The 21,247-nt window shown below is 34.8% G+C and overlaps 2 protein-coding genes across 2 annotated transcripts; one reads left to right on the forward strand and one right to left on the reverse strand.

The window, feature by feature from the left end:
- Positions 1-1,341: 1,341 nt before the first annotated feature.
- On the forward strand, positions 1,342-4,508 carry LOC106303892. Its single transcript, XM_013740242.1, has 14 exons — positions 1,342-1,661; positions 1,914-2,041; positions 2,125-2,190; positions 2,272-2,385; positions 2,672-2,740; positions 2,832-2,888; positions 2,989-3,042; positions 3,128-3,190; positions 3,265-3,327; positions 3,454-3,609; positions 3,690-3,845; positions 3,932-4,012; positions 4,101-4,162; positions 4,249-4,508. Exons 1-14 carry the CDS (start codon positions 1,505-1,507, stop codon positions 4,328-4,330), a joined length of 1,308 nt encoding a protein of 435 aa, XP_013595696.1. The 5' UTR covers positions 1,342-1,504; the 3' UTR covers positions 4,331-4,508.
- A 1,824-nt stretch (positions 4,509-6,332) lies between these two features.
- On the reverse strand, positions 6,333-7,289 carry LOC106304978 (fasciclin-like arabinogalactan protein 5). The gene has a single exon (XM_013741357.1). It carries the CDS (start codon positions 7,279-7,281, stop codon positions 6,400-6,402), a length of 882 nt encoding a protein of 293 aa, XP_013596811.1. The 5' UTR covers positions 7,282-7,289; the 3' UTR covers positions 6,333-6,399.
- Between the last annotated feature and the right edge of the window lie 13,958 nt (positions 7,290-21,247).

Below are 21,247 nucleotides of genomic sequence, written 5' to 3' on the forward strand. Positions count from 1 at the left end.
TGGCTAATTAGAAACTAATAAAATAATGTCAATTAATCCACAAAATAGATAAAAATAAACATTTGGCTGAACGACGTAGCTTATATGTGGCCATCCATTGTCAAAGAGTTGCTTGGTACACACAGTATTACAGTTAAATTTGTCCACGGAGTGGCATGTTTGCCTATTCAAGTATGTGATTGGTATGACTCTGTTTGCCTCTAAATTTGTAACCTCAAAAGGTCAAAGATTGAACATTTTCCATGAGAATACAAAAGTTATAACTATAAGTCAAATATCTGATAATTAGATAATTATCATGTATGTTCTGCAAATAGAGTAACAATGACAAAGTGACTAGCATGTTAAGAATCAATAGGGATAATATGTTATTCAATGTTGATTTATGGCTGAGCATATGCTTGTTTTTTATGTTAAGATCATGTTCAACTGTTGTTCAAAAAAAGATCATGCTCAACTTATTTTCATATTTGTTTTCGCAATAGTATTTAAAAATAAATCTACTCAAATTTACCTATATTTATGGGCAAATCTCCAAAATAGCACATTTCTAAGTTTATATCACAAAAATAGCACTCAAAAACTAAAATGACCAAAATAGCATTTTATCTTTTGAAAATTTTAATTTATTTATTTTTCAAAATTTGAAATCTTATCCCCAAAACCTCATTTCTCAACTCTAAACCCTAAACTCTAAACCCTAAACCCTAAACCCTAAATCCTAAGCTCCAAACCCTAAACCCTAAACCCTAAACTTTAAGCTCCAAACCCTAAACCCTAAACCCTAAACTTTAAGCTCCAAACCCTAAACCCTAAACCCTAAACTTTAAGCTCCAAACCCTAAACCCTAAACCCTAAACTTTAAGCTCCAAACCCTAAACCCTAAACCCTAAACTTTAAGCTCCAAACTCTAAACCCTAAACTCTAAACCCTAAACCCTAAACCCTAAATCCTAAGCTCCAAACCCTAAACCCTAAACCCTAAACTTTAAGCTCCAAACCCTAAACCCTAAACTCTAAACCCTAAACCCTAAACCCTAAATCCTAAATCTTAAATCCTAAACCCCACCCTTTAACTCTAAACCCTAAGTTTGTGACTTGTGATAAAACATTAAGTGCTATTTTTGTGACTTTGCTAGTTTGGGAACAAAAACTTGATTTAGTGATATTTTTGTTTTTTTCTCTATATTTATTAGGAAAATAAAGGTTTAGCCATTTGGAATCTCGACACGTCATTAATGTAAAAAAAAAAACACAAAGTAGATCTGGTGATACCACGTGTCGGTCACGACATCCCCACGATGTCAACAACACACAAACCTTCTTCCCTCGTCTCTGTCCCTCTTCGCAAGGTGTTCGGTGAAAAATATATTCTACGGTCCATTGTCAAAAAACGAAGGATATATAACAGAGAGAGAGAGATCGTGGAAACGTTTCTCTTTGTTTTGTTGGAGTCTCCGTCCCTTTTGTTGATCGTTCGCGAGGTTTAGTGGTGAATCTTAGACATGGCAGCCGCCAAGCTCGTGGCTTTGTTACTTCTTGCCTTTGTTTTCACCACCACTGTCTTCTCCGATGACGAGCCGGAGACTTTTGACGCCGCCGGATCCGACGGCTCCTCTAAGATCCAGCTGGATCAGCTTAACGCCAAGATCCATGCACTAGGTTAGTTAACGAGTTGCATTCTTCAGACTCTTCCCTCCAATTGAATTATAGCAAGTTTTGATTTTTGTAACTTGAATTAGTATATTATGACATTCTGTAGAGTTCACATGTTAGCTGATAGAGTTATTGTTTTAGCTTGTTGATATGTTGCTATGAGTTTGTGGCATTTGTGAAAATCCAAATCTCGGAGAGGAGCTTTGTTGAATTGGTTGATGTTAATTTTTATGTTTTTGTTTGTTGTGATTTGTGAAGAGTCTCAAATCGATGAGAAAGCTCGCGAGGTTAAGGGCAAAGACGAGTTGGTAGCAGAGAAGGAGAAGCTGCTCAAAGAAAAAGAAGACAAGATTGCTTCCTTGCAGACTGGAGTCTCATCACTACAAGTATGGATCTTTCTATTGTTTTTGAATCATCTTCTCGTTTGGCACTTGTGGTAAATGTTTTGAATTTTTTTAACACATTTTAGGGATCATCAGATTCTGCTAAACGGTTGGGGAAGGTTCAAGCACGAGTTGTTGAGTTAGAGAAGCAGGTGAGACTTTTTAAGTTCGTGAAAATCAAATCTGTTTATATGGCTAGATTTAAATTTTGTGATGCTACTTCTGTTATTCAGGTGGAGGTACTCAGGAACTTCTTGGAGCAAAAGAACAAGGAGAAAACTTCCACAGAAGCTCGGACTAAAGAGGCTGAGAAAAAACTAACCGAACTAAACTCGAGCCTAGACAAAGTATGTCTTCTTTCCCTTGTTTCCGAACTAAACTTCCACAGAATGCTTGTTTTACGTTCTTTATTTCAGCTCTAGCTAAGACTTTGTTTAGGCTGAGGTCATGTATCTTCATGATCTAGCCTCCTCATTTATGTTATCTTCTTTCCCTGAAAGCTTCCATTCTCAGCTATACTAGATCACTAAAGGACAGCTATGTGCTTGTATGGATATGTACTTTAGACTGAGCTGGTTGTTTAAGTAGTAATATCCTGAAGATGTTTAATTTTTAGTATGTGATGTCTTGCAGCTTGAGAAGACAAATGAAGAGCAGATGAAGGAAATAGGCAAACTTGAACGTGCTATTAAGATAGCTGAGGTATATATAGAGTACTCTCTTACTCGACTAAACTCCCTACCGTTTTGGTTTCTGCCTCACGTTTTGCTTTTGTCCTTAATTTAAATTTCAGGAAGAAATATTGAGGACAAAGCATGAAGCATCCTCAAAAACTAATGAACTCCTGGAGGTAATGGTTTGACACGGTTTTTTCATTGTTTGGGATATTAGTAGAGCCTGGAAGTCAGAATTGAACATAAAAATTTAACATCATTTGTGTGTTTGGTCAGGCTCATGGTTCATGGCTTCCCCCTTGGCTTGCCGTTCACTGTATTAGTATTCAGGTAAGGTTTTTGCTTGTCTTTTCTACTCTTTTGTTACATGGCGGTTTTTTTCCCCAATTAAGTTGAGCATTTAATGTACTCATAGGCTTATACGGAGACACATTGGGAGGCCCACGGGAAACCTGCTGTGGATACAGTCATTCTGAAGGTGTGCTTCTTTAGATTTGAGTTATAAACAGCATAGGAGCTTCTGACTAATGAAGTTTACTTATTATCTACTAGGTGACGGAAGCAAAGACTCAAGCTGTGAAGTGGGCTGAACCACATGTGAAAAACGCTAAAACTGTAAGCTTCTTATTGGCAATTTATTTTGCAGTAATTTTCTCTGGCATATTAGTTTATTATTGTCACAAGTCTCTAGATTTATGAGTGGCTTTTATGTTCTGTGTGTTTATGATGCACTTCTTGCAGAAATATATTCCAGCCATCAAGGGAACTGTCGCTACACATGTTGAGCCACACGTCCGAACACTATCAATCAAAGCAAAAGAGGCTTACCATGCATCCAAGAGTGCTGTTTCTCCTCACATTGTCACGGTTCAAGAAATTGTAGACCCTTATTATCAGGTATAGTGTCTTTATCAGTTTCTATTTTTGAGCTTGTGTTTTACGATTGTAAACTTATAGCGTGTTTACCCTTTTTCCAGGAAGCTAAAAAGTTCAGCAAGCCATATTTTGACCAAGTGGCAACGGCCACGAAACCACATGTTGATAATGTCAAGGTTGCCATGAAACCTTACACAACCAAGGTGATTATCGTTTATACAGAGTTCCTTGAATCGGCCACGACTTATCACAATCAGGTATGAATCAAGTTATTGTCACTTTCTGGATGAATCAATGAGTTTTCTTGATTTTAAAAGCTAAAATTCTCATGTTATCTGCGAAGGTCCAAGCTCATGTTGAACAAAGACTAAAGAGCCATGAGCTCACGGAGGCTTTTGCTACCAATGAGTTTGTTTGGTTTGCGGTATTTGTCTTTTCACTTTCTTCTAGAAAGTATTTTTGAGTTTTTAATCTGTCTCCTCTCTTAATAACTCAAAATCTTTTCACTTCAGGCTTCTGCGTTGTTGGCGTTACCCATCTTCTTTGCATACAGAGTGCTCTCTTCCCTTTTCTGGTGAGTCTCCTAATTAACTCACTAAATTTTTAATGTATAGTTGATCTAGAAATCATTGTAATATTTCACATTGTTGTTTATTGCAGCACAAACACAAAGAAACCTGTTACACACCCTCATCACCATGGTCGTCGCAAAACCAAAAGGAGTCATCACACTGACAAGTGAATTCATTGTTCCACGCCAAGTGAATTAAAATTCAGTGTTATTAGATAAAACATTTGATAGATATGTAATTTGAAATGAATTGAAATCACTTGTTATTCAATATCCATTTGATTTTGTTAGATTTCAGTAACATTGGATTTTATTGTATTTTATATCTAAATCAAGCTTTAAACAAGTATTATACCTTTCACCTGTTTTAAGGATTTCAAATATCTCTCTCTCTCTCTTTAGCACATGAAAAAGCCATCTTGGTTATTGATGGGCAAAAGACTCGAATCCGAATATGATCTTAAAAAATAGTACTAGATATGAACCGAAACTTGTTGAATATCCGAAAAGGTTTAACACTTTGGTATCTAGAGAACTGAACCCGATCTAAATTGAAATTTTTTGGGTCTCCGAATAAAATATCTTTTAATTCTCAATCCAAATATTTAAACCAACCAATTAAAAATAAACGCAATATTATTATTAATTATATTAGGTGTTCAATTTTATATTTATTATAACAGTATACGTTTAAAATTTATATAAGTATTATATGATAATTTTATTAATTTATCATGAAACTGCTACTGTATACGCTATTTAATTAGTCAAAAGTATCCAGAAAACATAAGTATAAGTTATAACATGTAAAATATACTATGGTCGCTAACCACTATCAAATGGATCGGAAAAAAATATCATTCTCTTTTGACATATTTTAATTTTAATATCTTTTTAACATGTTTTATTTACTAAGACTATGAAATGAATTGTAAATTTATTTAAAAATAAAACATACAAAATTATTGAGATTAATCTATAATTATGATATTCCTAAAGAACATAATCTATTATACTTGCTTGCAAAGTTATGAATATATATGATTGAGAATACTAATAAAAGCTTTTAAAAAAGACGGTAGGATATAAAAAATTATCTAGTGGTTTTAGTTTTTGAATGAAAACAATAAAAGTTATACAAAAAAAAAAGAATTAGAAAGTTACAAAAAAATAAACTTTAAGGCTGGCTTTTTGGTTACATTGTTAATCAGAAAGGAAAAAAGATATATTTATATTGGTATTTGTACCTTCTTTCTTTTGTTAGGACTCAATTATGTATTTTAATATGCAAGTGAAACTTAACAAAGTCAGTATTAAAAGTTGTAAGAAACTGGGACCATTTGGTGGTAACAAATGAGCTTCTTTCTCTTTGGAAATCCAGAACGACAAGTAGTCATAACCTGTAGAAGTAAAACACCGAGGCGTCTCGAATTTCTCTTTATTAATGGCTCCTGCTCCCTTCAGACAATCGAACGGTCAAATATCTTTCTTAATCCTTGTTAATCTTTACGGTACATTCAAATTACCTTTTTCCAAGATGAAAGAAAATAAGATTGACTAGAAATCTCCACCGTCCGTTGAAATCAACCAAGAAAAAGAAGAAGAAAAAAGACAAAGAGCGGTAAGAGCACTGGTAAAAAACATGTATATATAAGGGCTTTTCCTCGACAATGAAGCTAAAAGCTTTGGTGTCGTTGATGTTATTGAACTGTATGTTGAGAATCTTGTTTTCCGTGTATCACTTATGTAGGAGATGAAACGTCCATTTGCTCCAATGAAGGCTCTTGCCCTTAGTTTAATCACTAATCAGTTAGGATTATGTATAAGACTTTCTAGAGCAATGTTGGATCTGTTAGGTTCACTTTTGTAAGTGCAGTCTCGTTGTTTTACAATTTACGATTAGCTTGGTTGATCTGTTTTTCTTTGTGCGACAGTGTGAGATTAATTACTCGTATTTGTAAGGGCTCGTTTTAGTCATCTCTCATTGTTTGAAGCAAACAGATGCAGAAGCGTTTTTCGTTGTGACCAGGCATGTTTTTCTAACATTAATGGCATTGGTTAATCTATGTTTTAAACACACTTAGAATTAGAACAGTGTAACAAGTTCAACAGGACAAATACCACATTTGCATGATCACAGTCGTCTCTCTTCTTGGTAAAAAAAAAAGCTACAAAATGAATAAATGTTTTTGAATCTCATCTACCATTATTGTCATCAGACCACATGATCTAACTCCAACTTAAAACCAAGCAAAGCTAACAAAAAATACCATCAAGAGAACAACAACTTCAAAGCTAAAACGTGTCTTGCAAGCAGAAGAGGTCTTCCCAGCCTTATCAGCAGCTTCAATCTTCTCATTATCAGCGCTTGGAGTAGGTGCTGGAGAATCAACCTCTGGTGTCTCTGTTTCAGGTGTAAGTTTTGGAACATTACTATCCGAGGCATTGTCTTCATCACCTGGTCCAGGAGCTGGAGCTGGAGGGGTTGCACCACTCATGGGAGATGGACTTGGAGCCATTGCAGCATTCATAGTAGATGGAGCAGGAGCTGGAGCTAAAGGAACGGGTGGTGGTGGAGGTGGGAGAACTGCTAAGCTGAGTCCAGGAGCCACAATGGGCATGCTAATCTGTATTATAGAAAGGTTAAAAGGGTTGTGATACAACGTGGTAACATACTCAGCGTTTAGTGGTGAGCCCTTTACTCCGGATCCAAAGTAAACTCTTCCTTTGGATTTGGTACAGTTGAGGAAACCATTCATCTCTTCACCCAAACCGGTTGTTTGGTACAAGGTAGTGAGCATGATGCTCTTCTCCTTCATCCCCTTAAGCTTGAGCTCGTCATAGTAATCAAGAATGACATGAGTCATGAGGATGTTCTTGAGCTCAATGGCGGATTTGTTAGTGATAGAGCTGATGTTGTTGTTGTTAACAGCGAGTAAGGTTATGGTTTGGTACTTGCTTATGAGTGTAGTGAGCTTGGTTTTGGTGAAGAGGTCACTCATGGTGCTGAAGTTGGAGTATTTCTCAAACGCATGTGTGATGTTATCGGCTGTAACGGTGGGCGAGAAGAGGAGTAAGAGGGTTAGGGAGAGGAGAGAAAAGGAGGAGACGTTGAGATTCATCTTGTGTGCTATATAGTGAAAAGCTAAACCTCAATGGGTTCACATGTTTGGTATTTATGCTGAAGTGAGGAAGTTGTAGAATGAACTAGTCTTTTTGATGAGCTAAGTCTACTCTCCTATTTTTAGTGTGTAATAAGACTTGGCCGTAGATAAATTTAATTATTTGGAGACTAATTTTGTAGATTATTTAGGGTTTGGCATGTGTGTTTATAGAAGAATGATCAAAAGAATAGATTTGTTTCCATGCTTATGTATTCATTTACTAATTATAACTTGACAAAACCTAAAGTTATATGTACTGAGAAGCCATGCAAAGCAATTTGTTACGTCAAATGATATATATTTCGTTTTAAAAACATTTAATCGGTGGATTACGTCAAAGAGGTTGGCAGAGTTTATTCCCCATGTATAATTAGGCACTTAAGTATATTATCATTATCCAAAAACATGGAATATTTTATATTCTTATTTCTTAGTATTCTTACATTAAATAACACGTTTTATTTGTCGAACCTATGTTCTAAGTTAGATGGTCTTTTACACAATACACATAAAATATATATATAAAAAGTTTCTGCTTTGTACCTATTATTCGAATTTGCAACTCGGAGAGAGATCATATTCTCTTTGTTAACCTACGAACACAACATCTCATAATTGAGCGCGTTTGCTGCAATGTGCTACTAAAAATGTAATATTCATTAGCGTAATAGTTTTTTAATACTTTTAAAATTCGGGCAGCTGGGCTTAATTGACCTTTAACTAATCTCAACGTGATGCGTCATGCTAATTAGTTTATATGACGAGCTATAGATCATCATTATTAGTACTAATAACATCATGCTAATTGCTAAACTAGTTTACAGTGCAACTAGTATCATACACTTGAGCTATATGTCATCATTATTAGTGTAAACTTCAACTAGCTAGTATCATTCACATGTAAATGTATAATCCTAAGAAGAAACAAATAATTGGTTTCTTGACATATAAAAACTAAGCATCGGTTGATCCACCAAAGAGATAGCGGTCACTTGGTCCCGGTATGACCCGGTAAGATAGTAAAAACAATTTATACAAATTCTAGTCAATAGTTCAGTTGGTATATTTCTGGTACACAAGTGGTAGTGACACCCCAAAATTCCAAGTTCAGTTCACCATATGATCTCTAGGCAGTTTTTGTTTTATATTTTTTACTTTTTTTCTTCTCATTCTCTTAGAATTTTGGGCATATTATATTTCCTTTATGTTTTATTATGATGATAACAGTACGAACTGATAATAACTATGTTGTGTATTTATTTATTTATAATGTAATATTATTACCCTTGCCATATAAAATAATTTAAGTATTTTGATTTAGTTTTATGGCAACTCTAATTAGTATTTCATGTAAGTTCGAATAAAAATGGCGTAGGTATACATAAATTTCATAAATAACCAAAAATATTTAGTTTTTGAAGCACCAATCCAATTGTAATTGTAAAATTCTCGTCTTATTCCGCGTTAGAGATCTGAATTTGAGATGTTGTAGTTACCTTCGCCGACCAATTAAATTGTAATATTATAGAATTAGAAAAATGATGATATGTGAACCCATAAAATGGCTACACGCCTACGCTAATTGTTATTCTTAAATCACTAATAGTACAAAAAATATTCTAAGATGCCCTAATTAAATATAATTTTAAATTACCAGTAAGGAGAAAATTAGATCATGATATAGAGTGATTCACTAGATTGGAATCAAATTTCATGTAGTCTTTTTATTTGATCAAACTAAACTTGCATTAATTTTAAATGTGTTTACACTCCAACAAAGGAGGATACAAAAAAGCTATTAACAGCCAAACAAACAACAACAACAACATAAGGAATAGAATGACGATACAAATCACAAGAAGTAGCCATATGAAATCGTACCACAACAACATCATGAGCTTCTTTAAAGACCGCATCTAGTGTAACCCGTAGGACAACACACACTGCACCATACGCAGAGAAGAGCATTCGATGGGAGGAAAATCTTTGCAATACCAACGAAACTTGTTCATCCAATTTACTCCATATAAGAAGAAATATTAGGAAAAAAGACTGATTCAAACGAGGGACAAGCGGGAAATTAAAACCCGCCACATCCATATTCATCGGGATAAAGATGACAATGAATTTCTCTTCTACCTGCCACCAAGAAGAGAGATACACAAACACAACACCAACATCCGGAATGAAACCCATAAGAGAACTGCATACTGCAGACGCTCGCGCCAAGGCGATATAAATGCTACTAAAGGTCACAAAGGTAGAACCAAATGAGACTAAGCCCATCGGTATATCACCAGCTAAGATCATGAACCTCAATTCCAACATCACCCATACAGATAGCTGTCTAAACCATTCTACAGTAGCAGAATAAGTAGTAAATAAAGAGCTAATATGAGCATGAAGGACCTTACAAGGACCACTGGTAGGGAGGTCGAAACACCCAAATATAATGATATATAATAAAATATAAATACCAATACTAGTAATGTTAGGTATCTAAAATTAGACCGAGATATCATTTTCTTGACAGGATCATTCTAAGCGGCAAGTGACATACCGATCGCTCATTCATTGGCTACTCGAGCATATCTTTCGCAATAAGAATACCACTAAAGCTATTGATCCCTCCCTATAAGATATATATATGTGTGTGTATGTGTGCTAATTACAGTTAAATTAACTTTTCTTAATTAATTTTGCAAAATCAATTAAGAAAACGTTGAAGATGGCTTGAATGTTCCCAACACCTAATCATTTCTGACGTCTAGAGGTATATAGTAATTAAACACTACATATAAAAGTGTGATGAATATTTTCTGGCTGAATCAAAAGGTTGGGTAGAGTATGTGGACACACGAAGAATGAGAATAATAGTTGGAAAGTGTATATCGGAGGCCTCTAGAAACAACATATAGATAATCACAGAGAATAGTTCCAAAATTTTACTGATATAGTTCTATTTTTAGTTTTGTAGAATTTACCTTTGTGATGTTGACACATCGATCAAGAACAAAGGAGGAGAACAAAGCAAACGATAAACGGATAGAGGCAGTAAATGCATAAGATGCATGAGAATAATCAATATCAGTATAACTTCGGGTGCCTATTTGTATTCATTGAATATCGACCATGGTCAATGAACTTCAGATTTTGGTGGAATGGGTCATCGATATGAGATCCGTGAATCAATACCGGCAAATACACTCGATTGGCTTGCGGTTTAAGTTAGGCTGAGATGGGCTGTAACCTTTTGATATAAAGTCACATAACCGTGAAGATCCCAAAAGTTTTGTAAGCCCAAAAACTAATAATGCGAAGTTTTACATCCGGATACAATTCAATATATCACTGTTATGTGGCCAAGGAGAATCAAACTCATGGCATAAGTTTTGCCAATATGTTCTCTTCATTATGTTCTTAATTTTGATCTCTAATATAATGTATCTCAAAGTTTAGGACGTTTTTAATCAATATAGGGCATAAATTAATTACATCGCAAAATCATCACAAATAAATAAGTGTGATGGATATTCCGCCCGCAGAAAAAACTAGTTTGGACCTAATTTAGGTAATAGTTTATCATTAGAATGGTTTGGTAGAATGTTTTAGTCTTGTTTATTAGTACTATCCTAATGATGAAAATACAAACTATTATATTTCTACCTCACGAGCGGTCGCAAAATGATAGCTAGATTACCAAAAAGTAAATTGTCATGCAACATCTTCAATATACTGAAAAAGTGTTTACAAATAAATTACAAATTGCACGAGCAACGTCATGCATGTCGTATAATATAATATATATGGGACCTAAAACGGTAAGTAAAAGGAGGAACAAAAGGACTAAAAACTTTGTGGTTGTGTTGTGTGAGTGCTTAAGAGAATGAGGACTGATTGAGTTGTTAGAGATAAACTTGAAGACAGTTTGAAACTCAAGTCATATTAATCCTACTTGTATTAGGATTAGGATAAGAGGTTTTACTATTAAGTATAGGAGTTTTAGATCTCAATATAAGAAGATGTTGAGTTGTGACATGAACTTATAAGTGAGAGAGATTATTGTGAGAGCTTAAGTTTTGAGAGATTTTCTTGAGCTAATAAAGAAGTTATTCTATAATCTTGTGAGTTAAGCAAACATGTTAGACCATTAATTGGTATCAGAGCAAAATCTGAAATCATATTCAACGAAGATGGGAGACATCACGACCGTATCGACGAGACCAAAAGAAGGGCCATCATCCATAAAGTGTCCGACGCTGACGGCAACAAACTATACAGTTTGGGCAATGCACATGAAGGTCCTTCTCAAGGTTCATAAAGTATGGGAAACCGTTGAAAGTGAGACGATCGAACCCGAGAAGAACGATATGGCCACAACTCTTCTCTTCTAATCCATTCCAGAGGCGCCTATCTTGCAGGTCGGAGAGTTAGATACCGCGAAGCAGGTTTGTAACACCATTAAATCCCGGCAGCTAGGAGCAGACAGAGTTAGAGAAGCTCGTTTACAGACCTTAATGGCAGAATTCGATCGCTTGAAGATGAAGGAAACCGATACAATCGATGACTTCGTTGGCAAGCTATCTGAGATTTCTTCGAAATCTGCGTCTTTAGGGGAAAACATTGAGGAAACTAAACTAGTCAAGAAATTTCTCAAGAGTCTTCCTAGAAAGAAGTACATACACTTTGTGGCGTCCCTCGAACAAGTACTTGATCTCAAGGTAACAAGCTTTGAAGATATCATTGGTAGATTAAAAGCTTATGAGGAGCGGGTTGGAGAGGATGATGAGGATGGTCATGAAGAACAGAGTAAGCTTATGTATGCGAACTCAGAGAATCGAGAGTACAATGGAGACTTTAGAAACAGAGGACGAGGAGGTCGTTCATATGGAAGAGGACGAGGACGAGGAAGATCTTATCAAGAGTTTGACATATCAAGAATTACGTGTTTTAGGTGTGACAAGAAAGGACACTTCGCGTCCAGTTGCCCCGATAGACTTTTGAAGCTTCAAGAGACATACGAAAACAGACTCAAGGAGATAACAGATGATACACAAGAGGCAGATAGGTTATTGATGCACGAAGTAGTCTACCTCAATGAGAAGAACGTAAACCCCAAGGAATTTGAAGCTAGCTCGGATAGTGACAGAGTTTGGTATCTCGACAATGGGGTGAGTAATCACATGACAGGGAGGTATGAGTACTTTAAGAATATTGATTATTCGGAAACAGGAAAAATGAGATTTGGAGATGACTCAAGGATCGACATCAAAGGCAAAGGCTCCATACTATTTGTAAGTCAAAACGGTTATAAGAAGATCTTGGCTGATGTCTACTACATACCAGAGTTGAAGAGCAGTATCATTAGTCTTGGACAGGCTACAGAGGCTGGTTGTGAAGTGAGGATGAAAGAGGAATACCTTTTTCTCCATGACAAGCAAGGGAAACTTATAGTACAAGCAAAGAGGTCGAGAAACAGACTGTACAAAGTTTTGATGAACATCGTGGAAGCTAAGTGCCTTCAGGTGGAGACACAATCCGAAAGTAGTAAATGGCATGCACGGTTGGGTCATATTGGAGAAAATACCATGCGAATGACGATGAAAGAGCAACTAGTAATAGGCTTACCAAGCCTAAACGTCGACAATGAAACGTGCTATTCGTGTTTACTTGGCAAGCACGGCAGAGCTCCATTCCCTAACTCCACTGTGTATCGAGCAACTCAGCCATTGGAACTCATTCACGGCGACTTGTGTGGACCCATCACACCTCCTACCGCCGGAAAGAATCGATATATATTTGTTCTAATTGACGACTACTCAATGTATATGTGGTCAATACTTTTGAAAGAGAAGAGTGAAGCTCTAGAAAAAATTTAAAGTTTTCAAAACCGCCGTTGAAGGAGAAACAAAAGAGTCTATAAAAACTTTTAGATCTGATAGGGGAGGTGAGTTCACATCAAATGAGTTCAGAAGCTTCTGCGAGACGACGGGAATAAACAGACACCTAACTGCTCTATATTCGCCACAACAAAACGGAGTGGTAGAACGACGAAACAGAACGCTGATGAGATGACAAGGAGTATCCTCAAGCACATGAGCGTACCTAACGAGCTGTGGGGTGAAGGAGTTAGACCCGCCACTTATATCATCAACCGGGTAGGAACAAAAGTTCTCGAGTCTCAGACCCCATATGAGGCTCTAAAAGGTCGAAAGCCTAATGTCGAGCATCTCAAATTGTTTGGATGTATCAGTTATGCCAAGGTGGATACACCACATCTAAGAAAGTTGGACGACAGATCAAGGATACTAGTACATTTAGGAACGAAACCGAGGAGCAAAGCATACAGATTATTCGATCCAATGAACCGGAAGATAGTTGTAAGTAGAAACGTGGTGTTCGACGAGCAAAAGAGTTGGAATTGGAGTGTCTCTACAAGCGAAGCAGCTCTTGCTCCGGGATCATTCAAGCTTTCTTTCGGTGATTATGGGAACAATGGCATACGAGATGATGAAGGAAACGTAGATGAGAGTGTCAAAGAAGCTAAAGAGGAAGAACAAACTCCTATAACAACATCAGGTGATGACAACGCTCATGAGACAGAATCCGAAACAGAGCAAGAAGCAGAGCCTGTACTACGAAGATCAACTAGGGTCAGTAAGGCTCCATCCTACTTAGAGGACTATGTATACCTATCTGAAGTCGAAGGAGAACGTCTGTTACTACTGTTGAATGAGGAGTCATTCAACTATGATGAAGCATGTGAAGAAGAGATATGGAGGAACGCTTGCGACGATGAGATACTATCTATAGTGAAGAACAAGACTTGGGAACTGGTAGACCTTCCTCCCGGAGCTAAAGCCATAGGTTTGAAGTGGATTTTCAAGATAAAAAGAAATCCTGATGGAACTATAAACAAACATAAGTCAAGGTTGGTAGCTAAGGGATACATTCAAAGACACGGTGTAGACTATGAAGAGGTTTTCTCACCTGTGGCGCGAATAGAAATTGTACGTCTCATCATAGCACTAGCAGCTTCGAGAGGGTGGCAAGTGCATCATCTTGATGTCAAGACAGCCTTCCTGAACGGTGATCTAAAAGAAAATGTTTATGTATGTCAACCGGAGGGATATATAGTCAAAGGAAGTGAAGAGAAAGTTTACAAATTAAAGAGACGTTGTATGGCTTGAAACAAACCCCGAGGGCATGGAACGAGAAACTTAATGAAACCCTCGAGGATCTGAAGTTTGTTAGATGCACAAAGGAAGCATCTATGTATTGTTTGATGATAGATGGAGACGTTTTGCTTGTGGCGGTATATGTTGATGATTTGTTGATCACAGGAGACGAGTTCAAGGGCAATATGTCGAACAAATTCGAGATGAGTGATCTTGGTCTCTTAACCTATTATCTAGGCATTGAAGTCGTTCAACACAATGGTGGAATATCAATCAAGCAAGCGAGCTATGCAAAGTAAGTTCTTGAAGAAACGAGCATGATTGACTGCAATGCAACACAGTATCCTATGGATGCTGGTCTCAAGCTCTCCAAGGCGGATCAGGAAGCAAGCGTGGATGAGAAGGACTACCGCAGGATCATAGGGTGCTTGCGTTACTTACTCGACCAGACTTATCCTATTCCATTGGAGTATTAAGCAGGTATATGCATGAACCTAAAGCTTCTCATTGGGCGGCTTTAAAACATGTTCTAAGGTATGTGAAAGGCACATTTGCATATGGTCTCAACTTCTCCCGGTCAAGCAAAGCAGGCTGGACGTTAACAGGGTATAGTGACAGTAGTCACAATGTTGACATTGATGATGGAAGACGTACCACAGGCGATATGTTCTACCTAAACGATTGCCCTATCACATGGTGCTCTCAAAAGAAAGAAACGGTTGCTCTATCTTCGTGTGAAGCCGAGTTCATGGCAGCTACTGAGGCGGCAAAACAAGCAATTTGGTTACAGGAATTACTTGCTGAAGTAACTGAAGAACCGTGTGAGAAGGTGGTGGTTAAGATAGATAACAAGTCTGCAATAGCGCTTACAAAGAATCCTGTTTTCCATGGACGGAGTAAGCATATTCATAAACGTTATCATTTCATTCGAGAATGCATAGACAATGGTCTAGTGGACGTGGAGCACATTGCAGGGAGTCTTCAGAAAGCTGACATTCTTAGTAAAGCCTTAGGGATATTGAAATTCAAAGAGATGCGAGAACTGGTTGGAGTTCAAGATTTGAAAGATGGTGACTTCAAGTTTAAAGGGGAGAATGTTAGAGATAAATTTGAAGATAGCTTGAAACTCAAGTCATACTAATCCTATTTGTATTAGGATTAGGATAAAAAGTTTTACTATTAAGTTTAGGAGTTTTAAATCTCTATATAAGAAGATGTTGAGTTGTGACATGAACTTATAAGTGAGAGAGATTACTGTGAGAGCTTAAGTTTTGAGAGATTTTCTTAAGCTAATCTTACTCTATTAAAAGGAGAATATAAGCTCCATTGAGCCTATCCACCTCAGCAAATTAAATCACCCAATGAAATATAATTTTTTTGTCATGTCACTATTCATTGACATGAGTTTTTTGCCTTGTCACTATTTATTGAATCCAATAAAACACTTTATCTTCATTGTTCTTAATTCTTATTGAAGTCTATGAAATTGCCGTTATCCTACATTTAAGAACCTCCATTTTTTAAAACTTAATTTCCTTCGTTGATCCTTACAAGATGAGAAACGATGACGTTTCAACTTCCATTGTTTCTCTCTTTATAACTCATTCGCTGAATCTTAGCCAAAGGTATCACTTCTTATAATTTGGAATCCTGCTAAATTTTAGATGTAATATTTAGTTTACAAAACGAAATAAAATAATCATACACTACATTCTCATCTTTATTGTGTTAATCATGTTATTCTTTTTTGGTTTCGTATGATGGAAACCTATTTTACAACACATAATCCATGATACATTTGAGAAACTAAAAATAAAAACTTAAGCCTTTTTCAAAAATCTTACTCTATTAAAAGGGGAATATAAGCTCCAATGATTATATCCACCTCAGCAAATTAAATCACCCAATGAAATATAATTTTTTTGCCATGTCACTATTTATTGAATCCAAAACACTTCATCTTCGTTGTTCTTATTGAAGTCTATGAAATTGTCGTTATCCTACATTTAAGAACCTCCATTTTTTAAAACTTAATTTCCTTCGTTGATCCTTACAAGATGAGAAACGATGACGTTTCAACTTCCATTGTTTCTCTCTTTATAACTCATTCGCTGAATCTTAGCCAAAGGTATCACTTCTTATAATTTGGAATCCTGCTAAATTTTAGATGTAATATTTAGTTTACAAAACGAAATAAAATAACCATACACTACATTCTCATCTTTATTGTGTTAATCATGTTATTCTTTTTTGGTTTCGTATGATGGAAACCTATTTTACAACACATAATCCATGATACATTTGAGAAACTAAAAATAAAAACTTAAGCCTTTTTCAAAAATCTTACTCTATTAAAAGGGGAATATAAGCTCCAATGATTATATCCACCTCAGCAAATTAAATCACCCAATGAAATATAATTTTTTTGCCATGTCACTATTTATTGAATCCAAAACACTTCATCTTCGTTGTTCTTATTGAAGTCTATGAAATTGTCGTTATCCTACATTTAAGAACCTCCATTTTTTTAAACTTAATTCCCTTCGTTGATCCTTGCAAGATGAGAGACGATGACGTTTCAACTTCCGTTGTTTCTCTCTTTATAACTCTTTCGCTGAATCTTAGCCAAATGTATCACTTCTTATAATTTGGAGTCCTGCTAAATTTTAGATGTAATATTTAGTTTACAAAACGAAATAAAATAACCATACACTACATTCTCATCTTTATTGTGTTAATCATGTTATTCTTTTTTGGTTTCGTATGATGGAAACCTATTTTACAACACATAATCCATGATACATTTGAGAAACTAAAAATAAAAACTTAAGCCTTTTTCAAAAATAAAAAATAAAAATAGAAAACTCTGTACTACAAAATATATGCAGAATATAGTAAAAAACATTCGGTTTAAATGTGTCAGACAAGAATATATTCTAAATTTACACTAAATACAATCTAGAATGCAAAAATATACATACAAAAATGACAAGTTTTACCAAATTATACCATATCATTCGCGTGTAAATGTCAACGTAGTATATAGAATAATATGTTCAAATAATAGAAAAATTGTCAGATCACAATGATTCAAATAACAGACCACTATTTTAAAGGAATAAATAAATATGCAAAGTTATAAATTTTAAAATTACAAGTACCGCGTAAAATTGTAGGACAAAACAATTGAGTTCAATAAATAAAATTGAGAATTCGGCCAAAAAAAGCACGAACTTTACACGAATCGCCAAAAAAAAGTTGTACTCGAATCTGGCCAAAAAAATATTGTACTTTTATTGACTCTTTTAGTTTATTTAGCCACTTAAGATTGACTAGCCATTTTAGCACACCGTGAACCCACAGTTAAGACAGTGTTAAATAAACGTTAAATGTTGGCGTTAAGCGAAACGACGTCGTTTTCAAATGAGATGAAGCGACTTCGTTTTACATGATTTGAAAAAAAAAAATACACCCCTGGATTTGAACTAGGGTTGATTAGGACAAATGACAAGGTATTTTACCACTGGGCTAGTGGCACTTTCAATTGAGTTACTAACACATTTAATAATATTTGGTACTGATTGAATATAAAAAAATTCTCAAAAAACTTTAAAAGATCTTTAAAATTCCAAAAAATTAAAAAAGTAAAAAAACAATTTATAAAATTAATTTTGAAATTAAAATTAAAAATAAAATTTTATTTTTTCTTTAAAAATCAAAAATATTCCAAAATTTTCATTTTTTTAAATTCCAAAAAATTTAAAAATTCAAAGAAAATGCAAAAAACTAAAGTTACAATTATCAGCTAAAAATTAAAATCGCACTCATAATGGGTACAATAATTATTTTAAGCATTTTAATTTAATTTTAATATGTGGGTATCTTTTTATGTGTGTATAATTAATTTCAATTTTAGCAATTGTTTAAAAAAAATTGAAAATTTTGGAAGATTTTTGATTTTTTTTTTAAAAAAAAATTATTTTTAATTTTAATTTCAAAATTAATTTTATAATTTTTTTTATTTTTTCAATTTTTTGGAATTTTAAAGATCTTTTAAAGTTTTTAGAGAATTTTTTTATATTCAATCAGTACCAAATAAAATTAAATATGTTTGTAACTCCTTTGAAAGTGCCACTAGCCCAGTGGTAAAATACCTTGCAATTTGTCCCAACCAACCTGAGTTCGAATATAAGGGTCTACTTCTTTTTATTTTCAAATCATGTAAAACGACGTTGTTTCATTTAACGCCAACAATAAACGACATCAAACTTTTCTGTTAAATTTGCTGAAGGCTTGCTAAATTGGCAAGTCAACGAAAACATTGTTAATTAGGCTTTGATTGGTAACCATGCGGAATGGCGGAATGGCATATGAAACGCGATTCTGCAAGTATTTTACCAATCAAGAAAATGTTGCGGAATTGAAAAAAAACGCAAAAAACATTGTTAATTAGGCTTTGATTGCGTTTTTGCCGACAAAATTATAAAGAAAAAGTTTATTAAGTGGAAAAGTGAGTTTTAGTAGATTATGGTGGAAAAGTTTACAAAATTAACACTTTTATATTATTCAATTATATGTTAATACTATCTTAAAATTTAAAATACATACTAATAATTTTTTAATGATGAATAGTTATGTTGTAAATACAAATTTATTATAACTTTTATATTATAAAATGTTAATCTATTGTTAAAACATATTGAAAGATAAACTAGATATTTATAATAAAAACTAAAATATTTTTAATACATTTTACTTGTTTTCAGATTTATAATCATTAGTTTAATTATTGCTATTTGTTTTTTTGTTATAAAAATTAAATATCATATAAAATAGTTTAATCAATTTAATATATATTCCACCATTCCACAAATTTTAAAATTTTCCGCCGCTTAATTAATTTTTTGCGCAGCTTAACTATTATTTCTGTGATTCCACGATTAAGCGATGGTTACCAATTGGAGCCTTAATTCTAAAGTCAATGAAAGTTTTGTGTTTTTTTGGTCAACTCAAAAGTTCATGTTTCTTTTGGCAATTCGTGCAAAGTTCGTGATTTTTTTGGCCGGATTCTCAAATAAAATTACATAAAGTTAAAGAATTTTTAAAAATAGAAGCAAAAAACAAGACAAAATACAAAAAAATTAAAAATAGAATCTAGTAAAGAAGTTATTCTATAATCTTGTGAGTTAAGCAAACACGTTAGACCATTATGAGTGAGTGTGACCTCGCTTCATCTCCCACGAGGGCCTTCGCCTTTCTGTGTACTTTTTGTCCATCTTTTTTTTTTGCTAACTATCTTTTCACAAATCTATAAAAATAAAAATTAATATATAGAATATAGCATTATTATGAATTATTGCAATATACTAGACCCCTCTAGAAACAGAATATGATGATGTTGAAGCTAGTCCTTATCACATTGCATATGTGAGTCAGGACCCAAGGATCTATATAAAGATAGATGATAAAACGGAAGGAACAAATCTTTTGATTGCTAAAGAATTACTCCTATCAAGCTCTATACTAATCTATGACCAAATCACTTTTAGACCAATATTCCAACGTGAGACATAATAGTGTTAACGGTTTCATACATAACACATGCGCGCGCAAATATATTGTCATCCAAAATGACATAAGAAAATATAATATATATTGAATTACTGATTTACTTCCCATCTTTACTTCGATGTGAAAGATATATTGTTTTTTTTTTTAAGTATGTGAAAGATATGTTAATACAAGTAAGCATATAAAAGAGAGGGGAAAGGCATAGATCGAGGAACAAGGTAGAAGAATTTGGCAAGACATGAACTTAATTCATTGTCTCGACCAAAACCCGACCAAAAGGAGAGAGTAAGGACCATTAAGTGTTGAAAATCCACTTGACATTATGTTGTTGTCTACAGAACAAACATAGAACTTTAGGAGCGTTACTTAACAAGAAAAAAAAAGAATAATATAAACTTAAATCTTAACATAAAAATTTAATGATAACTTTTTCAATAATTATTTATAAAAAAAAAACTGAACACATTGACATTGTTTTCAAATTTAGCCTTTAAGGTATGATACACGTATCAAAATTTTAACTAAGACCATCCTCAAAAATGAAGTATTTATTAATTGTTTGTATGTCTCACATCATTAATATAATTTATCTTTGCATATATTACTTATAACACTATTTTCCACAAATTGCAATTCTCCTTTTAAAGGCAGCCTTCATTTCACTTTAATTTATCTATAACGCCCGATCCGTCCACGGCTAATGGGCCACCCACGCCCGCTCTTTCGGCCCGTGGACCCCATCCCATCCGACGGTCGGTCCGTTAATTTCTGAAGGCTCGAAATCATTGTTTTCTGACCCTGCAATCACCACCCGACCTTTTTCCATGCTTTGCCCTCACTCGCACGCTATCGCGAATCACTTCCCGATAGGTCACCCATCCTTCCACTACTCCAGCTCAAGCACGCTTAACTCTAGAGTTCTTTCAGGTTGTGCTCCAGAAAAGGTAAGTCAACTTTGGTGACATAGGTAGTCAAATCAATTCTCTTAAGCCTTTTCACATATCACAACTCGGGATGTTACAATTCACCCCCTCTCAAAGAACGCAACGTCCTCGTTGCGCTCCACGACAGGTCTCAAGACGCCTCTCAGGTCAGAACTGAGATGGCTAACCAGCTCTGATACCACTTATAACGCCCGACCCGTCCACGGCTAATGGGCCACCCACGCCCGCTCT

This window comes from Brassica oleracea, chromosome C7 (genome assembly GCF_000695525.1).
Source record: "Brassica oleracea var. oleracea cultivar TO1000 chromosome C7, BOL, whole genome shotgun sequence".
NCBI classification, from domain to species: Eukaryota; Viridiplantae; Streptophyta; class Magnoliopsida; order Brassicales; family Brassicaceae; genus Brassica; species Brassica oleracea.

What these genes read in the sequence shown, in the direction of transcription:
- LOC106303892 (XM_013740242.1), top strand. Translation starts at nt 1,505, where the DNA reads ATGGCAGCCGCCAAGCTCGTGGCTTTGTTACTTCTTGCCTTTGTTTTC. An exon ending in CTGGAGTCTCATCACTACAA is followed by an intron (nt 2,042 to 2,124) that starts GTATGGATCTTT and finishes AACACATTTTAG; the next exon opens with GGATCATCAGATTCTGCTAA. An exon ending in TAAACTCGAGCCTAGACAAA is followed by an intron (nt 2,386 to 2,671) that starts GTATGTCTTCTT and finishes GATGTCTTGCAG; the next exon opens with CTTGAGAAGACAAATGAAGA.
- LOC106304978 (XM_013741357.1), bottom strand. Translation starts at nt 7,281, where the DNA reads ATGAATCTCAACGTCTCCTCCTTTTCTCTCCTCTCCCTAACCCTCTTA.